This window comes from Theropithecus gelada, chromosome 4 (assembly GCF_003255815.1).
Source record: "Theropithecus gelada isolate Dixy chromosome 4, Tgel_1.0, whole genome shotgun sequence".
Lineage (NCBI taxonomy): Eukaryota > Metazoa > Chordata > Mammalia > Primates > Cercopithecidae > Theropithecus > Theropithecus gelada.
The window spans coordinates 2,577,727-2,595,944 of NC_037671.1; the positions used below are offsets into that span (position 1 = coordinate 2,577,727).

Here is an 18,218-nt window from a genome sequence, read left to right on the forward strand (position 1 = left end):
GTGACCGTGACATTGTCTAGGTGGTGAGCAGGTGTGGGGGTGTGGAGAGAGGTGAGGGGCTGAGGTAATGCTGAGGGGGGGGGGGAGCGGGAGAAGCACCTCCCACACAAGTTCTGTCCCGCTCCATCCTCTGCCCAGCAGCTCTCTCAGTTGCTTTGCCCACTCATTGTCACTGTGTCATCTTCCCTGGGTCTCTTGGTCCCCTTCCTTTTGACTGTGTGTGATTTTCACTGTGCCTCCATCCTTCTCCTGCTCCTCTTCTTCCTCCTCCCGACCACCCAACTTTGCCCTGGCCTCATTTTTGTCCTTTTCTGGCCAGTGATCAGACCCTCCGGTTCACCAGGGCTAGAGCTGGCTGGACCTGAGGGAGGCTTGTCCTGAGGACTCCTGAGTTCCCCTCCCACTCCACTCCGTTGGGAGCCCAGGGGAATCAGGGCCTGGGCGTCTGGACCCCCGGGTTCCTGAGAAGGCCCTGCAGAGAGAAGAACTGAGAGGAGAAGGTTAGAGAGGAAGGGGTTAGAAGAGAGTGGGCCCGCCCTCAGGGTCTGGGGCCTTCCAGGTTGGGTGGTAGGGGCGGGAGCGCACAGGCTGCGAGAGAGGAGCAAAGGTTGGTGGAGTGAAAAGAGTTGTCTGGGCCTGGCTGGACAGGTGAGCCCTGAGACCTGAGCCCTGCTCCCTTCTCCGGGCTAACTCCGGCAGCTGGGCTGGGCCTAGCCTGTGGGAACCTGCTTCTTCCTCTGTGCCCTGGGGCTGCTCCCCTTCGCCTCTCCCACCAGGAACCGAGCCCAGAAGTAGGAGGGGCGTCTTCCCCTCGTGGGCACTGAGCGGGACTGCAGCCGGCCCCCTGGGGCGCCAGCTTTGGAGGTTCTCGTTTTGGGAAGCGGGGGTGGGCTGCGAGTGGGTGGAGGGGACTGGGCGCGGAGCCGACCGGGGGCAGCGGCGCGGGCGGCTGGGCGGCCTCGGAGCGCCCTGGCGGGCTCGGCGGGCGGGTTACCTGGGGGAGGCCGGGCCGGGCGCGGGCGCACGGGGTGGGCGTGGCGGGCGCGGAGCCTGGAGCGCGGCGCGGGGCGTGGGAGCCACCGGGACTACTGGGTCCGGGAGGGGGAAGGGAGGGCGGCGAGCCCGAACGCGCGGCGAGAAGGCCGAGGGGAGGGAGCAGAGCGAGGAGCGGGAGGAGGAAGGGAGGGAGCCGAGGCGAGGGGGAGGCGGCGCCTGGGCCCGAGCCGCCCCAGTCCTGGCTCCTCTCCCCGGAACAGGCCCCCGACAGCTGCTCGCGGGAGCCGCCTCCCGACACCCGAGCCCCGCCGGCGCCTCCCGCTCCTGGCTCCTGGCTCCCTCCGCCTCCCCCGCCCCTCGCCCTGCCGCCGAAGAGGCCCTGCTCCCGGGTCGGACGCCTGGGTCTGCCGGGAGGAGCGATGAGAGGTAGGGAGAGCGGCGAGCGGACCCCGCTGGCGGAGGCCTGGGGCTCTTGGGGTGGCGGCGCGCGGCGGCGGCTGCCGGGCGAGCGGCGGGGGAGACAGGACGTCCCGGGCCGTGCTTGGTCGTCCAGCTCTTCTAAGCCTCCCTGCCCGCCTCCCCGATGCTCTGGCTTACCATCTGAAAACCGGGGGCGGGCGCTGGGGGGAGGTGAAGCCCTGACCTCCCAGAAAGAGCTTTGAGCCTCCAGCATGGAGGGAAGTCCCCCTTCACTCAGTGTGGAGGTACTGAGCCCCGGGAGGAGATGCTCCTGCGCAGCCCCACTGAGTCAGCTCATCACCGCCTGGAGAGCACGGCCTGCCCTCCACCTGGCCAGTCCCTGGGGCCATCTACTGACTGCTAAGCCTTCGCTCAGCCAACACCCAGTTGGTCACCCTGGTCACAGTCCAGCAAAAAGAGGGACTGACACTGTAACCCACCAGTGACACCACTCTTCCCGGCTGAATGGTCAGTTGGCTCTGGCATGAGAGAATGTCATTGCCAGTGAGCGCCACCCCCCACACCTGGCTCCTGACTGAACATTTCTTCCCAGTACTTCCAGCAGCCAGACGCTGGCGCCCAAGCTCGCCGGCTGTTGCTGAGGGCCTGTAGGTGTGTCCAGGACTGAGTGGTGTAGTGGAGACAGGTGAAAGGAGAGTGGAAAGGCAGGGAAAGGCTGTTGTCCTTATTGCCACTCTTCCCACCCAGCGCCCACCTGTTCTCTGCCCCCTCGACATCCCTCTGGCTTGGTCACCTGTGTGTGTTAGAGGCTGGGCCCCAGTTCTCTGGGGATCCTGTACCCAAGGGCCTGGGCGTGTGTGTCTCATGCTGTCTTCTGGTCACAGGAGCATGTGGTGTCTGTCATTTCATGTTCACAGGTGTCTGAAGTGGCTATTCATTGAGCGATGGGGTTGGACTTGAAGGAATGCCCAGGTGTGGACGGGTTGATGTGTGCATGAGCTTCTGTGTTTCCTCTGTCTCAGAAACTCTGTGATGGTTGTCAGAGACACTGAGAGGGGGGTGTGTGCATGCCACATTTAGCCTCGCTGTTTACAGCCAGTTCAGTAAGTTTCTGTGTCTTACTGTGTGTGTGTGTGTGTGTGTGTGTGTGTATACAGAGCTGTGTGGGTGTTGTCTGAGTGGGACATGGGGGGTTGGGAGAGGAGCGTGAAAGACTTGAGGCAGGGTGGCCTGGCCCCTGGTTTGTCTTTGGTTGTAATGGGGTGGGAGGCGGTGGGATTGGGGAAGGTCTTCTGGGCCTGTCCTCTCTTGCCCTCTGTGTCTCTGACTATGGGCTGAAGACCCAGTGGAGAGAGATGAGGTGACTGGGGGTGTTGGAGAACGGAGAGCCCAGATGGCTCTGTGCTTCTCTGTGCTCCTCTGCTTGGCTCTGTGCCCCGTGTTTCTGAGCCTGCTCTATTTACCTCTTGCATTGTGGCTCTCGATCTGTCTCTGCCTGCCTCCTATCCTCTGCCTGCCTTTGTGTCTCTGCCCCGGGCTCCTCTCGGCTCTGTGTGGCTCGGATGACTCATCTGGGATAGGCATGAAGGTTACTCAGGGGAACAAGAGCCCCGCTGTTCCAGAGAGAGGTGGGGGTGGAGAGTGGCACCCAGGAATTCTGAGCCAGTCTCCTGGGACTCTGGCCGCCTGCTCCCTAGCGCTGGACCCTAAGGGACCAGGCGTGATGCCTTCTGGTTCTAGCCTCTCCTTGATAACTGAGTGCCCCCCACAACTCAGTCATCCCCCTCAGCTGCTGCTTCAGAGCTCTGGGGTCTCAGCTGCCTCTTACATTCCTGCCCTAGTGCATTGTGGGAGCAGCTGAAGGAGGACAAAGGGATGGGGGAGTATCCCCCACTCCTCCTACCTCCTGGGGTGACCTGCCTTCCTTGTCTTTAGACCCGCCCTCATCTCCAAGGCAACTCAGCCTTTCCTCATTCCCTCAGAGGCAGCCACCTTCTGGAAGTGGGAACTGGGGGACTGGATGTCTGGGTCTCAGGAAGGCAGAGCAGGGATAACTGGGCCCAAGATGCCCTGAACCTGATAAGAGGTGGCAGTCGAGTCCCTCAGGACTCTAGGGCCTGGAGACTTCACTGTGGGGCTCTGGGACCAGTACAGGTTAGGACAGCTTTTCCTGCAGCAGGGGAGGGGAGAGTAGTTATTTGGGTTTGTAAGGAGATGCCATTTAGAATTGTTTTATGTGGGGTAAGCTTCCTGATCCTGAGGAACAGAGTAGGGATTTTGAAACTTTAATGGGCACAGATCACCTGGGAATTGTGTTAAAATGCAGATTCTGATTCAGCAGGTCAAGGGTGAGCCTGAGATTCTGATTTCTTCCATGCTTCCAGGTATTGCTGATGGTCCAGGGACCACCCTGGGCCTAGAGGGCTCTAGGGGACAGTAAGACTGGAAGGTGCTGGGGTCCCCTCTGCCCTTGTCTTAGAAGTCTAGACTCCTATGTGGGAGGGCAGCAGGGTCAGCTGGTCCAGGCTTATCTGATGTTTAATTCTATCATATCCTCAACAAGGAATTGCCCAACCTTTTCTGGGACATTTATTTTTTAAAATTCAAAATGAATTTCATATTCTTTTACATATCATATGGTTTTACATAAATGCATTTATGTTATAGGATTTAGAAAAATAATACAATCAACCTGTCTTTTTTTATTTGCTTTTCTTTTGCCCCATTCATGTTAACTCGTGTTATATTATATTCTTTTTTTTTTTTTTTTTTTTTTTTTTGAGACGGAGTCTCGCGCTGTCGCCCAGGCTGGAGTGCAGTGGCGCGATCTCGGCTCACTGCAAGCTCCGCCTCCCGGGTTCACGCCATTCTCCTGCCTCAGCCTCCTGAGTAGCTGGGACTACAGGCGCCCACCACCGCGCCCGGCTAATTTTTTGTATTTTTAGTAGAGACGGGGTTTCACTGTGGTCTCGATCTCCTGACCTTGTGATCCGCCCGCCTCGGCCTCCCAAAGTGCTGGGATTACAGGCGTGAGCCACCGCGCCCGGCTATATTATATTCTATTGTTATATTCTATTATATATTCTTTACCTGTAGACATACACACAGATATATATACAAACATGGGTGCTTGTTCTGTTTTCAAAAGGTGGGATAATTTTTTATACTTCTGTAGGTTGCTTTTCATATTCAACAGATACACAAGGAAATTACACTAAGTTAGGAATTTATTGCCTCTTTGTTACTTTTCATAGCTGCAGAGTAGTCCATAAACCTTATTATTATTATTTTTTAATTCCAGCCTGTCCTCTGTGGGCATTCACATATCTTACAGATTTATGTCTCACAAAAGGTGCCATAATAAACATCTTTGAGCATCTTCTTTTTTTTCTTTTTTCTTTTTCTTTTTCTTTTTCATTTTTTTTTTTTAAAAGAGATGGGGTCTCGCTATGTTGACCAGGCTGGTCTCTAACTCCTGGCCTCAAGTGATCCTCCCATCTCAACCTCCCCAAGTGCTGGGGTTACAGGCATGAGCCACCAGACCCAGCCCTGCACATATGTTCTTTCTTCCTGGTGCTTCTGTCTCCCCATTTGGGTAGATCATTAGGAGAGGGAATGCTGGGTTGAAGAGGACGTGCTTTTTAAATTAATAGACATTGCTAGATCCCTTTCCTAATAGAGGATAACACTACATTTCTGCCATTGAGCATAGTGCCTCCCTTTTCTTCACCCTCCACCACTTTTATATGTTACAGCCTTAAAAAAAAATCTAGTCAATCTGTGTGGTATTTCCCTGAGGCTAGTGAATTTGACCATAAAAAAATGTTGGCAATTTGGCTTTTTCTGTGAAATGACTATTCAAATTCTTTGGTGGTTTCTTTATTGGGTTACTTATGTATTTTTTCTTGTCAGTTCCTAAGGGGCCTTAGTTTACTGTAGTTATTAAACCTTTTCCTGTTGTGTGTGTTATAACATTTTTTGCACACTTGTTTGTTCTAAGCCATTGTCTATGGGGGTATTTTGCCCATTCTTGATTGCAGAAATGGGGCTTCAGGAAGTTAACTGATCTCTGCCCTAGTTTCTTCATGTGTTAAATATGGATAGTAATAGTATCTACCTTATGAAGTGACTGTGAAGATAAAATTATGGATTCTGTTTAAGGGTTTAGGCCAGTGTCTGGCACAGGGGAAGCATTCTAAAAATACAGCTGATGCTGTTAAACAATGACTGTTGTTGTTGTTTTACTGTTATTATCCCCAAAGCGGCCCATTCTGTCTGTTGCTGTCAGCTATGACTCAGTCCCCTGATTAACTTACCCACCACCCATTTTATCCCCTGCAGAGATGCTGCCCCCACCCCCTTAGGCCCGAGGGATCAGGAGCTATGGGGCCAGGGGCCCTCTCGTCTTTACTGCTGCTGCTCTTGGTGGCAAGTGGAGATGCTGACATGAAGGGACATTTTGATCCTGGTGAGGAGACTGAATCATGGGTCCCTGAGGGCCAGGGCTTGGGAGGTAGAGAGTTGGGGGCCTTGACCTGTTACATGCCTGCTTTTTACTCAGCCAAGTGCCGCTATGCCCTGGGCATGCAGGACCGGACCATCCCAGACAGTGACATCTCTGCTTCCAGCTCCTGGTCAGACTCCACTGCCGCCCGCCACAGCAGGTACTTGGCACACCTGATACACCTGCAGCTGCCCCGAGGGGAGCCCCTGGGACCTCTACTTCCCCTCCAACCCCTCTGCCCATGCCAGTGAAAGCCCTGCAGTCTGAGGGGCGAATGAAGTGGGGTTTAAGTACTGGAGATAGAGGCAGACCTGGGGCCAGATGTTCTCTGTGCCCCTCTTCACCCTTTCAGGTTGGAGAGCAGTGACGGGGATGGGGCCTGGTGCCCCGCAGGGTCGGTGTTTCCCAAGGAGGAGGAGTACTTGCAGGTGGATCTACAACGGCTGCACCTGGTGGCTCTGGTGGGCACCCAGGGACGGCATGCTGGGGGCCTGGGCAAGGAGTTCTCCCGGAGCTACCGGCTGCGTTACTCCCGGGACGGTCGCCGCTGGATGGACTGGAAGGACCGCTGGGGTCAGGAGGTGAGACTGGCAGAGGCAGCACCCAGAGGAGGTTGATTTTCCTCACTTCCAGCTGTACTGTGAACACCACCTATACACTGACGACCCTCCAGTTTATATAATCGCCAGCCCAAGCCTCTCAGCTGAGCTCCAAACAGTATTGCAAACCTGGCTACCTTTTGGACTTCTTCACCTAGATGTCTTTTTTTTTTAAACAGATGGGGTCTTGCTATGTTGCCCAGGCTGGTCTTGAACTCCTGGGCTCAGCGATCTTCCCACCTTAGCCTCCCAAAGTGCTGGGATTACAAGCATTGTAGCCAGCCACCTAGATGTCTAATAGGCATCTCAAACGTACCTTTAATTTCCCAAGCTGCATTTGATTCCCATTCCCAACCTAAACCTGCTCCTCCCCTGGCATTCTCCAGCTCAGGAAGTGGTATCACCATTGCCTGGTTGCCTAGGCTATAAGCTAAGATGAAATCCTTGATTCCTCTTTTTCTCTCACCTCCTTCCAAAGTATCAGCAGCCCAGTCTGTTCTACCTCCATAGTGTTCCTGAGTCCAGTCACTCCTCACCACTCCACCTCTACTGCCCTAGGCCACCCGCCCACCATCTCCAGCTTAGATGAGTGCAGTAGATGCCAAATGGGTCTCCCTGCTTCTGCCCTTTTCTGCCTGGAGCCAGATTTCCACCTGGGGGGCTGCATCAAGTGGACCTTAAAGCATGTAAATCAGATACGTCACACCTAGCCGACACCCCTGTGCTGGCTTTCCACTCTGCCAGAACAAAAGCTGAACCCCTAGCTGGTGCGGGATGCTCAGCCTGACCTGGCTCCTGCCTGCATCACTGGCTCCTTGCGCCTCCTTGGCCACACTGCCGTTCTCGTTGTTGCTGGAACAAGCCAGGGCTCGTTCCCACAGCTTCCGGACGTTTTCTCTGTGCCTGCAAAGCTCCTCCCGCAAATAACCACAGGCTCTCCCTCACCCCATTCAGTTCTCCGCCAGGTGTCACCTCCTCAGAGAGCCTTTTCTGGCCACCCACTGCACTGCTCTGTCCATACACCCTGCCTCTTGTTCTTCGCAGCTGTTTCCCTTGCTGGGATTTCAGTCCTGCAAGGGCGGGGAGTGACGTTCACCACTGAGAACGTGCCTGGCACAGAGCAGGCACTCACCCACCTTCTGCTGAATGAACAGAGGGAATGGGCTGAAATGAAGGGGAAGCTGAGGCAGGGGTGCAGGGCTGTGAGGACTGGGGAGAATCTGGGCACAATGGGAGGATAGGCTGGGAGACAAATGGATGGAGCCAGACAAGGAGAAGAGGGCAGCTGAGCCTGGAGTCTGAGGACAGAACATCAGAGCTGCAAGAGGGCCAGAGGTCTCAGCTGCAGATCTTCATTTCACCCATGCCTGGCTGTGCCCCACAGTGCTGTGTGCTCGGTGCCACCCCTCACGGGTCTCTAAGTGGCCACTGTGGGCTGGGCCAGGGAGCAGCTGGTGGCTGGGAAGTAAGATCTGACCTGGACCCCTTCCCACGCACCCCGTTTCCTGGCCCACAGGTGATCTCAGGCAATGAGGACCCTGAGGGAGTAGTGCTGAAGGACCTTGGGCCCCCCATGGTTGCCCGACTGGTTCGCTTCTACCCCCGGGCTGACCGGGTCATGAGCGTCTGTCTGCGGGTGGAGCTCTATGGCTGCCTCTGGAGGGGTGAGTGGCCCAGCTCCCTGGAAATCTGTTTCCTGAGCAGGGGAGTGCAGGGTGGGGAGTGTGGAGAATGGGCATCCAGGATTCCCTTTCTCCTGCTGGGAAACTGTCACTCTGAGGAAGGGGCTAGCTGGCATTGTCTCCTCCATGCCAATGTGCCAGTGGAGAGATATGAGAAGGGACCTGCAACCTGCCCAGGCCTGATGCAGGGATGAGGGATGGAGCCTTCGTGCCTCTGATCCCCATCCTCTCACCCTGCCCCAGATGGACTCCTGTCTTACACCGCCCCTGTGGGGCAGACAATGTACTTATCTGAGGCTGTGTACCTCAACGACTCCACCTATGATGGACATACCATGGGCGGGTAAGAAAGACCCCTGCAGGACGTGGAGTTTAGGGTGGGAGGACTGTGTGTGTGTGTAGGGGGGGATGGTGAGTAGGGTGGGGAATGAGACGGAAGAATTGAGAAGAGGGATAGGTTAGGTGGGGCCTCAGAGGGTAGGACTTGGGTGACCACTAGCCCATATGACAGTGTACAAAAAAGGCACCTCTTTGCTAACACACATTGTTGGAAATTGCTGCAATAAATATGCACATCACAGATTGAAATGGTGCCCCTTAGAGGTGGTGTGCTGGATGTGACCTGCAAAGTACCTGTGATACAGCTGGGGTAGGGGTGGAGAGAAGAGCAGAGCCAGCTGCATGAGTGTGGGGTGGGGTGGGGTGGGAATGGGACTAGTGGACGGGAGCCAGGCTTGCCAGGCCACTGTGCCAGGGGGTGACAGGGCAGAGTGCCTGGATATTAAGACTCTCTTCCCTTCCAACTTCCTCTTCCTTGGTCCCTTCTCCAGATTGCAGTATGGGGGTCTGGGCCAGCTGGCAGATGGCGTGGTGGGGCTGGATGACTTTAGGAAGAGTCAGGAGCTACGGGTCTGGCCAGGCTATGACTATGTGGGATGGAGCAACCACAGCTTCTCCAGTGGCTACGTGGAGATGGAGTTTGAGTTTGACCGGCTGAGGGCCTTCCAGGCCATGCAGGTGAGTGAGTCTGGCTCTCGAGGAGGGCTCTGAAGCTATGGGTGGTGCCGTTGGGGTGCTCCCAGCACTCCTAGCCTTGACCTTGTGCCCTCTTCCCTTCCCCCCAGGTCCACTGTAACAACATGCACACGCTGGGAGCCCGTCTGCCTGGCGGGGTGGAATGTCGCTTCCGGCGTGGCCCTGCCATGGCCTGGGAGGGGGAGCCTATGCGCCACAACCTGGGGGGCAACCTGGGGGACCCCAGAGCCCGGGCTGTCTCAGTGCCCCTTGGTGGCCGTGTGGCTCGCTTTCTGCAGTGCCGCTTCCTCTTTGCGGGGCCCTGGTTACTCTTCAGCGAAATCTCCTTCATCTCTGGTAAGTCCCTGAAATTGACAACTGATTTCATTCCTAACCCTGCAGTGTCCCCAAAATATTCATTCCTTGCATCATATCCACCCATCACCCACTGAAACTTCTCAATTAGGGGTACCCCAAATAGCTTGAGCCCCTTTCTGCCTCCTTTTCTCTGCGTATCCATCTTTCCTTTGTAAGCCCCTCGCCCATGACTGTTATTGAGCTAGTATGACAGTATTGGTTGTTAAAATATTGAAATACTTCTGTATTAGTTGAGAAATACCCTCTAAGCCTCCAGATAACTGTCCTTCGCTTCCCCACAGTCCAGCAACTATAGGGTTAACACCCACCACAGCTGGGGACTTCCAGGACCCTGCTCCCCCAACCCCCACTGGTCAGTGGTTGTCTATTGAGAATCACCCATGCTTCTGCTCCTTTGCACAGCAATCCACTGCCTCCCTTGGGTCTCCTCCTCATTTACCTCTCTCCTTTCTTTTTGTTCCTTCTCCCCAGATGTGGTGAACAATTCCTCTCCAGCACTGGGAGGCACCTTCCCACCAGCCCCCTGGTGGCCGCCTGGCCCACCTCCCACCAACTTCAGCAGCTTGGGTGAGCAGCCTTGGGTGGGCGTGTGGACCCTCTGCACCCTTCTCCCTGGGCCTCCCCCTCGGCTAGGGTGGGACCCTCCTGTGGTGCTGACCCTGCTGCCTCCGCCAGAGCTGGAGCCCAGGGGCCAGCAGCCCGTGGCCAAGGCCGAGGGGAGCCCGACCGCAATCCTCATCGGCTGCCTGGTGGCCATCATCCTGCTCCTGCTGCTCATCATTGCCCTCATGCTCTGGCGGCTGCACTGGCGCAGGCTCCTCAGCAAGGTGGGCACAGCTGCGGCCTGTGGAGTGGTGGGGGGAGGCTAGGCCCCAGCACGAGCCAGAGTCCAATGGGGCCTGCAGGGCACAGCCCACTAGCATTCCAAGAGGAGGGCTTAGTAAAGAGACCACTTACACCATGTCAAGGAGGGGATGGGGCTCACAAGGAGGGCTGCTTCCGAGTCCCGGGTCTGCTGAGTGGAGAGGAGGCGGCAAATACCATGACCCAGAGGAGAGAGTCTGTGGAGAGGGTGCCTTGACAGGGGCAGTAGACTTTGGTCCTGGGATGCAGCTGGCCCGTGCCTACCCATCAGGGAGGGCCTGGGAGAATAGATGCCCTGACTTCACTTTCTGCCCCAAATTCCTGCCGGGCTCCTCTCTGGCCAGCCCAAACGAGGCCTGTTGGTACAGTCTACACTGGTCAGCCTTGGGGCAGAAGCAGGGTGGAGACAGGCGGAGAGTGGGGCTGGAGGGGCAAAGGGAAGATGTCTGGCACACCCCAGGCCATGTCTTCCAGTTGGAGTCCAATGGCAGGAATATACATTAAGGTTGATGGCTGGACACGGTTGCTCACGCCTGTAATCCTAGCACTTTGGGAGGCCGAGGCAGGAGGATCACCTGAGGTCAAGAGCTCGAGACCAGCCTGGCCAACATGGTGAAATCCCCCATCTCTACTAGAATACAAAATTAGCCAGGCATGGTGGCTCATGCCTGTAATCCCAGTTACTCGGGACGCTGAGGCATGAATCTCTTGAACCCGGGAGGTGAAGGTTGCAGTAAGCTGAGATCGCGCCATTTCACTTCAGCCTGGGCGACAAGAGCAAAATTCCATCTCCAAAAACAAACAAACAAACAAACAAAAAAAGGTCGATAGTTATGGACTGGGCAGATGAGGGTTGGAATCTCACTGTGGGACAGGGAAGTTACCTCCATGCTCTTGAGCTTCAGTTTCTCTACTTGTTAAAGATGGTGCTGATAGTATCTACAGCTGTAGGGCTCTTGTGAGGGCTGAGGGAGGCAACGCAGGGATGGACACAGCAGAGGGCCAGGCCGTGTGTGCTGAGCAACACGGGTGACGCCTCCCATCCCCATGACAAGGCTGAACGGAGGGTGTTGGAAGAGGAGCTGACGGTTCACCTCTCTGTTCCTGGGGACACTATCCTCATCAACAACCGCCCAGGTCCTAGAGAGCCACCCCCCTACCAGGAGCCCCGGCCTCGTGGGAATCCTCCCCACTCCGCTCCCTGTGTCCCCAATGGCTCTGGTAAGACTCGCCTTGTTCCAGTCGCACCTCTGTCCTCTCTGCTGTTTTCTTACTGTAACCCTTTCCCATTCTCTTTTTTCCCTGTCTTCCCCAGTTTCCACTTGTTTTCTTCTTTCCGTGCCCCTGGTTACTGCCTATATCACTCTTTGTCCCTATCATGTAGTGTCTCTCAAGAGTTCCGCATGTATTACCCACAGTCCCCCGTGTTCCTATCCCGTCTGTGTCCCACAAACATCTCTCTTTGTTGTACCCTCTCATTGTGTCTCCCCGGCCCCTCTGCTTTGTATTAGACTCACCATGTTTGTTCCTTCTATCCATCCATCTTCCATCACCCATCCTTCCTTCCATAGCCATACACCCTTGCATCCATCCATCAATCCTCCATCATCTATCCTTCTGTCTATATTCATAAATCTATTCATCCATCCATCCATCCATATCCATCATCCATCTATATTCATACATCCATCTATCCATCTATTATCCATCCATCCAACAAAGCATCTGTTTACCATCCATCCATCTATTCATATATCCCATCTGTCCATCCATTCATTATCCAGCCAGCCTCTGCAGATCCTTGTTTTATCCTGTCTGTCTCTTAATGCAGTCATCCCATCAGCCCTGGTCTTGCCCTATTCAAGGTCTCCCTGTCTGTCTAGCCTTGAGTCTCATCCCTTCCCCGTGTTTCCCCTCCTCCTTCTCCCGACAGCGTTGCTGCTCTCCAATCCAGCCTACCGCCTCCTTCTGGCCACTTACGCCCGTCCCCCTCGAGGCCCGGGCCCCCCCACACCCACCTGGGCCAAACCCACCAACACCCAGGGTAAGCCCCTCTGCTCCTGGGCTCCGCCAGGCTCCCCATACCTCTACTGGGGCAGGGAAAAGCCCTCACACCTTGCACTTCCTCCTCTGCCCACTGTGGCCTCTTCTGCTCTCCTGAGCTCCCAAGGAGGAAGCTCTTGTGACCTTAGCTCATCTCTGCTGCTGCTTGCTCTTTTTAAAGCCCCCCACCTTGAGCTGAAGAGTAGAAAGCTTACTGGTCCCCAGCTCTTCTCCCTCCTCCTCTTCCACACTGTCTCTTCGGCATTCCAGAGCTAGACAGGAGGTTGCCGTGGTGGCCCCAGACTATTGTAACTCCTCCTTTATTCTCTGCTCTCTCTAGAGCTGTGAGGAGGAGGGCTCTCACCCCGGCGCTTGCCCTCTCCCCCACATGTGTCCTCTCTCTGCAGTCCCAGAGGTGAAGGCTCACGCCCCGACCCTTTCCGTCTGCCCCTCCTGTCCTCGGTGTTGCCTTCTCATTGTGGCCCCTTCCCCAGGGCTAAGAGGGGACAGCTCTGCTTCCTCTCTTGTCTGTAGACAACTTGTGTTGGGACTGTGAGCAGCTGTTATCCTCCCTCCTCTCTGTGTGCCTGTCTCTGCTTGTCATTGAGCTTGGTGTGTTGGGTTGAAAGGGCTGGGAGGGCTTGGCCCCAGGAGGAGCCAGGCAGTAGCCATGGGAGAGCAGCTAAGTGAAGGGGAGGGAGCTGTGGTGAACGGGACAAGGGTTTGGAAGGTGGAGGGTGCCTGGATGCTGGGACTATCCTGAGGTGGGAGAATTCCTGGGGAAAAATTCTTCCAGCCAAGATTTATCTCATGGTCTCTTGAGAGACCCTAGGGAGGCCCTAAAGAGTAAGACTTTATGACAGTTTTGCTCAACCATATTCATTGCCTTGAAAACCTCTGGAATAGCTAACTCTCATCCCATGCCAGTGTCTTCCTGGTTTGAGGTCGGTGCATGGAATACTGGGAAGATACAGCATAGACCCAGTTTCTCACTCGACTGGGAGACACGGGGCCCTCCGGGAGGCTGAGCTGTGGGGAACCATAGCTCCCGGGCTGTTCCTGATGCCTCGTCCTGTCTTCTTTCCCCTCACCCCTGCAGCCTACAGTGGGGACTATATGGAGCCTGAGAAGCCAGGCGCCCCGCTTCTGCCCCCACCTCCCCAGAACAGCGTCCCCCATTATGCCGAGGCTGACATTGTTACCCTGCAGGGCGTCACCGGGGGCAACACCTATGCTGTGCCTGCACTGCCCCCAGGGGCAGTCGGGGATGGGCCCCCCAGAGTGGATTTCCCTCGATCGAGGCTCCGCTTCAAAGAGAAGCTTGGCGAGGGCCAGTTTGGGGAGGTAAGGAGGGTGCCTACCCAGCCATCAGTAGTGTCTGGCCTATTGGGTGCTCTGATGCCATGCCTGCACATTCCCCTGGCCAGGAACCTTAGTCATTTGTGACCATGTTAATCCGTTTGACCCTGTGATCGCCTAGCAAATGAACTTCTTTCTCCAGGTGCACCTGTGTGAGGTCGACAGCCCTCAAGATCTGGTCAGTCTTGACTGCCCCTTTAATATGCGTAAGGGACACCCCTTGCTGGTAGCTGTCAAGATCTTACGGCCAGATGCCACCAAGAATGCCAGGTGAGAACCAGGGATGGCATCTGGAAGAAGGGACGGGAGGCCATGAAGAGTGGGGAGCCACCTGGAGAGAACAATGGCAGAGCTCAACAGAGGGGTGGCGTTTCTGGGAGGGGATTTGCATGTACGCTGGGGGTGGGGACGCCTGGTCCACCTGAGGAAGGAGGTGGGCGGGGGAAGGTGCAGGCCGCCCACTCGGCATTCCTCTTCACCTTCTCCTTGTTCTCCAGGAATGATTTCCTGAAAGAGGTGAAGATCATGTCGAGGCTCAAGGACCCAAACATCATCCGGCTGCTGGGCGTGTGTGTGCAGGACGACCCCCTCTGCATGATTACTGACTACATGGAGAACGGCGACCTCAACCAGTTCCTCAGCGCCCACCAGCTGGAGGACAAGGCAGCTGAGGGGGCCCCTGGGGATGGGCAGGCTGCGCAGGGGCCCACCATCAGGTACCTGCTTACCCAGGCTGGGCCTTGCTGAGAATTCCCCAAGGGGGTCTCTTCCTCTCCCCTTGCTTCAGCCTCGAGGAAAAGAGGGGAGCATGGGGGTAGGAAGGCAGGGAGAGGTTCCAGGAGGGCCTGGAATAAGGAACGTGTGACAAGTTAACCCAGGAACATGGACAGAAAGGCTGGAGGTGACTACGCAAGAGTGGTGAAGGGACTTGGGCCCTGCCATGATGTCCCTTCTGCTTTCTGTCACCCTCACTCCCCTCTGAGTCCAGATTGGGGAGCACAATGGAAGAAGAGCCCCCTAGGGTTGGCTAGGCCTGGAAGATTGAGACGGAAGTGACCCTTGGCCTCACATGGGCATGCCACCTCCACATGGGGAACCGGAGTGACCGGGCCCGGGGAGTGGGCGCTCTCTCCTCTCCTGGATGGGAATCTGCGAAGCTGCCCCCAGTGACCTTCTGTTGGTTCCCTTCTCAGCTACCCAATGCTGTTGCATGTGGCAGCCCAGATCGCCTCCGGCATGCGCTATCTGGCCACACTCAACTTTGTACATCGCGACCTGGCCACGCGGAACTGCCTAGTTGGGGAAAATTTCACCATCAAAATCGCAGACTTTGGCATGAGCCGGAACCTCTATGCTGGGGACTATTACCGTGTGCAGGGCCGGGCAGTGCTGCCCATCCGCTGGATGGCCTGGGAGTGCATCCTCATGGTGAGCAGCCCGAGGACAGCCAGGTTGGGGCAGGGCAGGTGGGAGAACACTGGCCGCCACTCGCAGCCCTGGTCTCCATCAGTCACGCACTTTCTCTGGGTTGCATTTTACAGAATCTCATCTGTAAAATGAGGTTCTCCTAGCCCAAGGGACTGGGGAAAGCAGGAGCTGCAGTGTGATGGGCAAGAGTCCTGGAGCCAAGAGTGGGTACTGGGGTTGGAGACAGGGTGGCAGAGAGCTCAAGAGACAAGGTAGGGGGAGGAAGCTGGAGACAGAGGGGGTGCGTAGGGAGACTGAGGGTCAGGACCAGAAAGTGGGGGTGGATGGAGAGGAAGGAGTAGCAGAAGGAAGAGGTGGGCCAGGGCCCTGGAGAGAGGACCAGAGCATGGAGAGGAAAGGCAGAATCCGAGGGAGAGGAGTTGAAAAAGGTGGCCAGCGGAGCAGAGTGGAGAGCCTGGCGTTGGGAGGGATCAGGCCTGAGTGGAGCCCAGAGTGGATCTGGGGCTTCTGACAGGAAGGGAGGAGGGTCTATGTTGCCTGATGTCTGTTTTTGCTGCCTTCTCTGCATCCCAGGGGAAGTTCACGACTGCAAGTGATGTGTGGGCCTTTGGCGTGACCCTGTGGGAGGTGCTGATGCTCTGCAGGGCCCAGCCCTTTGGGCAGCTCACCGACGAGCAGGTCATCGAGAACGCGGGGGAGTTCTTCCGGGACCAGGGCCGGCAGGTCAGAGTGGAGGGGAAGGAAGATGGGTCCAAGGTGGGGGACAGAAGGGGCAGTTGTCATCTTGGAGACTAAAGAATATTTGTCCCCTGCCTCTCATCCACACTGCCACAATGCAGGTGTACCTGTCCCGGCCGCCTGCCTGCCCGCAGGGCCTATATGAGCTGATGCTTCGGTGCTGGAGCCGGGAGTCTGAGCAGCGACCACCCTTTTCCCAGCTGCATCGGTTCCTGGCAGAGGATGCACTCAACACGGTGTGAATCACACGTCCAGCTGCCCCTCCCTCAGGGAGCGATCCAGGGGAAGCCAGTGACACTAAAACAAGAGGACCCAATGGCACCTCTGCCCTTCCCCTCCCGACAGCCCATCACCTCTAATAGAGGCAGTGAGACTGCAGGTGGGCTGGGCCCACCTAGGGAGCTGATGCCCCTTCTCCCCTTCCTGGACACGCTCTCATGTCCCCTTCCTGTTCTTCCTTCCCAGAAGCCCCTGTCACCCACCCAGCTGGCCCTGTGGATGGGATCCTCTCCAACCTCCTCTAGCCCTCCCTTGGGGAAGGGTGGGGGGAAATATAGGATAGACACTGGACATGGCCCATTGGAGCACCTGGGCCCCACTGGACAACACTGATTCCTGGAGAGGTGGCTGCGCCCCCAGCTTCTCTCTCCCTGTCACACACTGGACCCCACTGGCTGAGAATCTGGGGGTGAAGAGGACAAGAAGGAGAGGAAAATGTTCCCTTATGCCTGCTCCGGGACTTGTTCTCAGCTTGGGCTTCTTCCACCTCCATCACCTGAAACACTGGACCTGGGGGTAGCCCCGCCCCAGCCCTCAGTCACCCCCACTTCCCACCTGCAGTCTTGTAGCTAGAACTTCTCTAAGCCTGTACGTTTCTGTGGAGTAAATATTGGGATTAGTGGGAAAGAGGGAGCAACAGCCTGTAGCCTTGGGGTTGGACATCTCTAGTGTAGCTGCCACATTGATTTTTCTATAATCACTTGGGGTTTGTACATTTTTGGGGGGAGAGACACAGATTTTTACACTAATATATGGACCTAGCTTGAGGCAGTTTTAATCCCCTGCACTAGGCAGGTAATAATAAAGGTTGAGTTTTCCACAACTGTGTGAGTGGGTTCCTTGGTAACTGCCTCCTGCACCTCCCTCTGAACCCACTTCCCATCTTCCTTTTTTCCTCCCTCTCCCCATTCCATTTCCCATCACCTATTTTGCCCAGCAATGTGTTCTGTTTCTGCATAATCCAGGCCTTTGCCTGTGGGACCTCAGGTGATACATGAATGTCTGAGTACATGAACCTTCTCAACTCATAGGGGTGCTCTGCTGGAGGCCTGGAGGGAATGCAGTCAGGCCAGGGGTGCTGAACCTTTTTTGTGCCATAAACCCATTTGGCAGTGTGTAGTGGTCTACTGAGTACTCCTCAGAATTAGGTTTTAAAACCTATAAAATGGGCCAGGTGCAGTGGCTCACCCTTGTAATCCCAGCACTTTGGGAGGCTGAGGTGGGTAGATCAGTTGAGTCCAGGAGTTTGAGACCAACCTGGCCAACATAGTAAAACCCCATCTCCACTAAAGATACAAAAATTAGCATGGCGTAGTGGCATGCACCTGTAATCTCAGCTACTCAGGAGGCTGAGGCAGGAGAAATGCTTAGAACCCGGGAGGTGGGGGTTGCAGTGAGCTGAGATCACACCACTGTGCTCCAGCCTGGGCAACAGAGTGAGACTCTCAAAAACAAAACAAAAACAAAACCCATAAAATGTATAGGATTATAAAGGAAACCAATGGAAACAGTTTACCAAACTGCTAAAAAATTATGAAACTAATGTGCTGCTTTTTAATGTATTTAATAAGATCTAAAAACAGGTGTAATAAACTACTGACACTTTTCAAATACTAATGAGCATAAACCATATTTGAGATTTCTACAACAATCACAGTGAGCCATAAAAGTAGCTGTGGTGTCAGTGACAAGTCACAGGTACTGCTAATACCTGTGGTTTTACCCATATTCATAATTGAAGGAAATGCTAAATTTCTATTAGAGGTTAGTAAAAGGTGTAATTCTTTTTCTTGTCCAAATTTTAGAACCCATCTGGCTCCCCAGGGTCTGGAAATCCCAGGGGAGAATCCCTGGGTTATGCTGATAGAGTGTGCAAATGCCCCAGTGGGGGCGGGGGATGGGTTGTTGGAATGG

The 18,218-nt window shown here is 55.5% G+C and overlaps 1 protein-coding gene across 2 annotated transcripts; it reads left to right on the forward strand.

Annotated features, from left to right (window-relative positions):
- Nucleotides 1–1,680: 1,680 nt before the first annotated feature.
- On the forward strand, nucleotides 1,681–17,127 carry LOC112622057 (epithelial discoidin domain-containing receptor 1). Of its 2 annotated transcripts, XM_025381316.1 has the most exons (18): nucleotides 1,681–1,959; nucleotides 5,758–5,884; nucleotides 5,978–6,080; nucleotides 6,273–6,501; nucleotides 8,036–8,183; nucleotides 8,445–8,544; nucleotides 9,032–9,218; nucleotides 9,326–9,572; nucleotides 10,065–10,160; nucleotides 10,269–10,420; nucleotides 11,513–11,678; nucleotides 12,391–12,501; nucleotides 13,600–13,844; nucleotides 14,002–14,129; nucleotides 14,357–14,575; nucleotides 15,053–15,287; nucleotides 15,861–16,010; nucleotides 16,127–17,127. In XM_025381316.1, the coding sequence occupies exons 1-18, from the start codon at nucleotides 1,921–1,923 to the stop codon at nucleotides 16,265–16,267; spliced, it is 2,823 nt and encodes a 940-aa protein (XP_025237101.1). In that variant the 5' UTR covers nucleotides 1,681–1,920; the 3' UTR covers nucleotides 16,268–17,127. The 2 variants fall into 2 exon arrangements, with proteins under 2 accessions (XP_025237101.1, XP_025237102.1); XM_025381317.1 differs by lacking the exon at nucleotides 12,391–12,501.
- Nucleotides 17,128–18,218: the final 1,091 nt, after the last annotated feature.

Coding starts and splice junctions, on each gene's coding strand:
- LOC112622057 (XM_025381316.1), top strand. CDS start 1,921: ATGGTCAGTTGGCTCTGGCATGAGAGAATGTCATTGCCA. Junction 1,960..5,757: donor ATGAGAGAATGTCATTGCCA/GTGAGCGCCACC, acceptor TATCCCCTGCAG/AGATGCTGCCCCCACCCCCT. Junction 6,502..8,035: donor AGGACCGCTGGGGTCAGGAG/GTGAGACTGGCA, acceptor CCTGGCCCACAG/GTGATCTCAGGCAATGAGGA.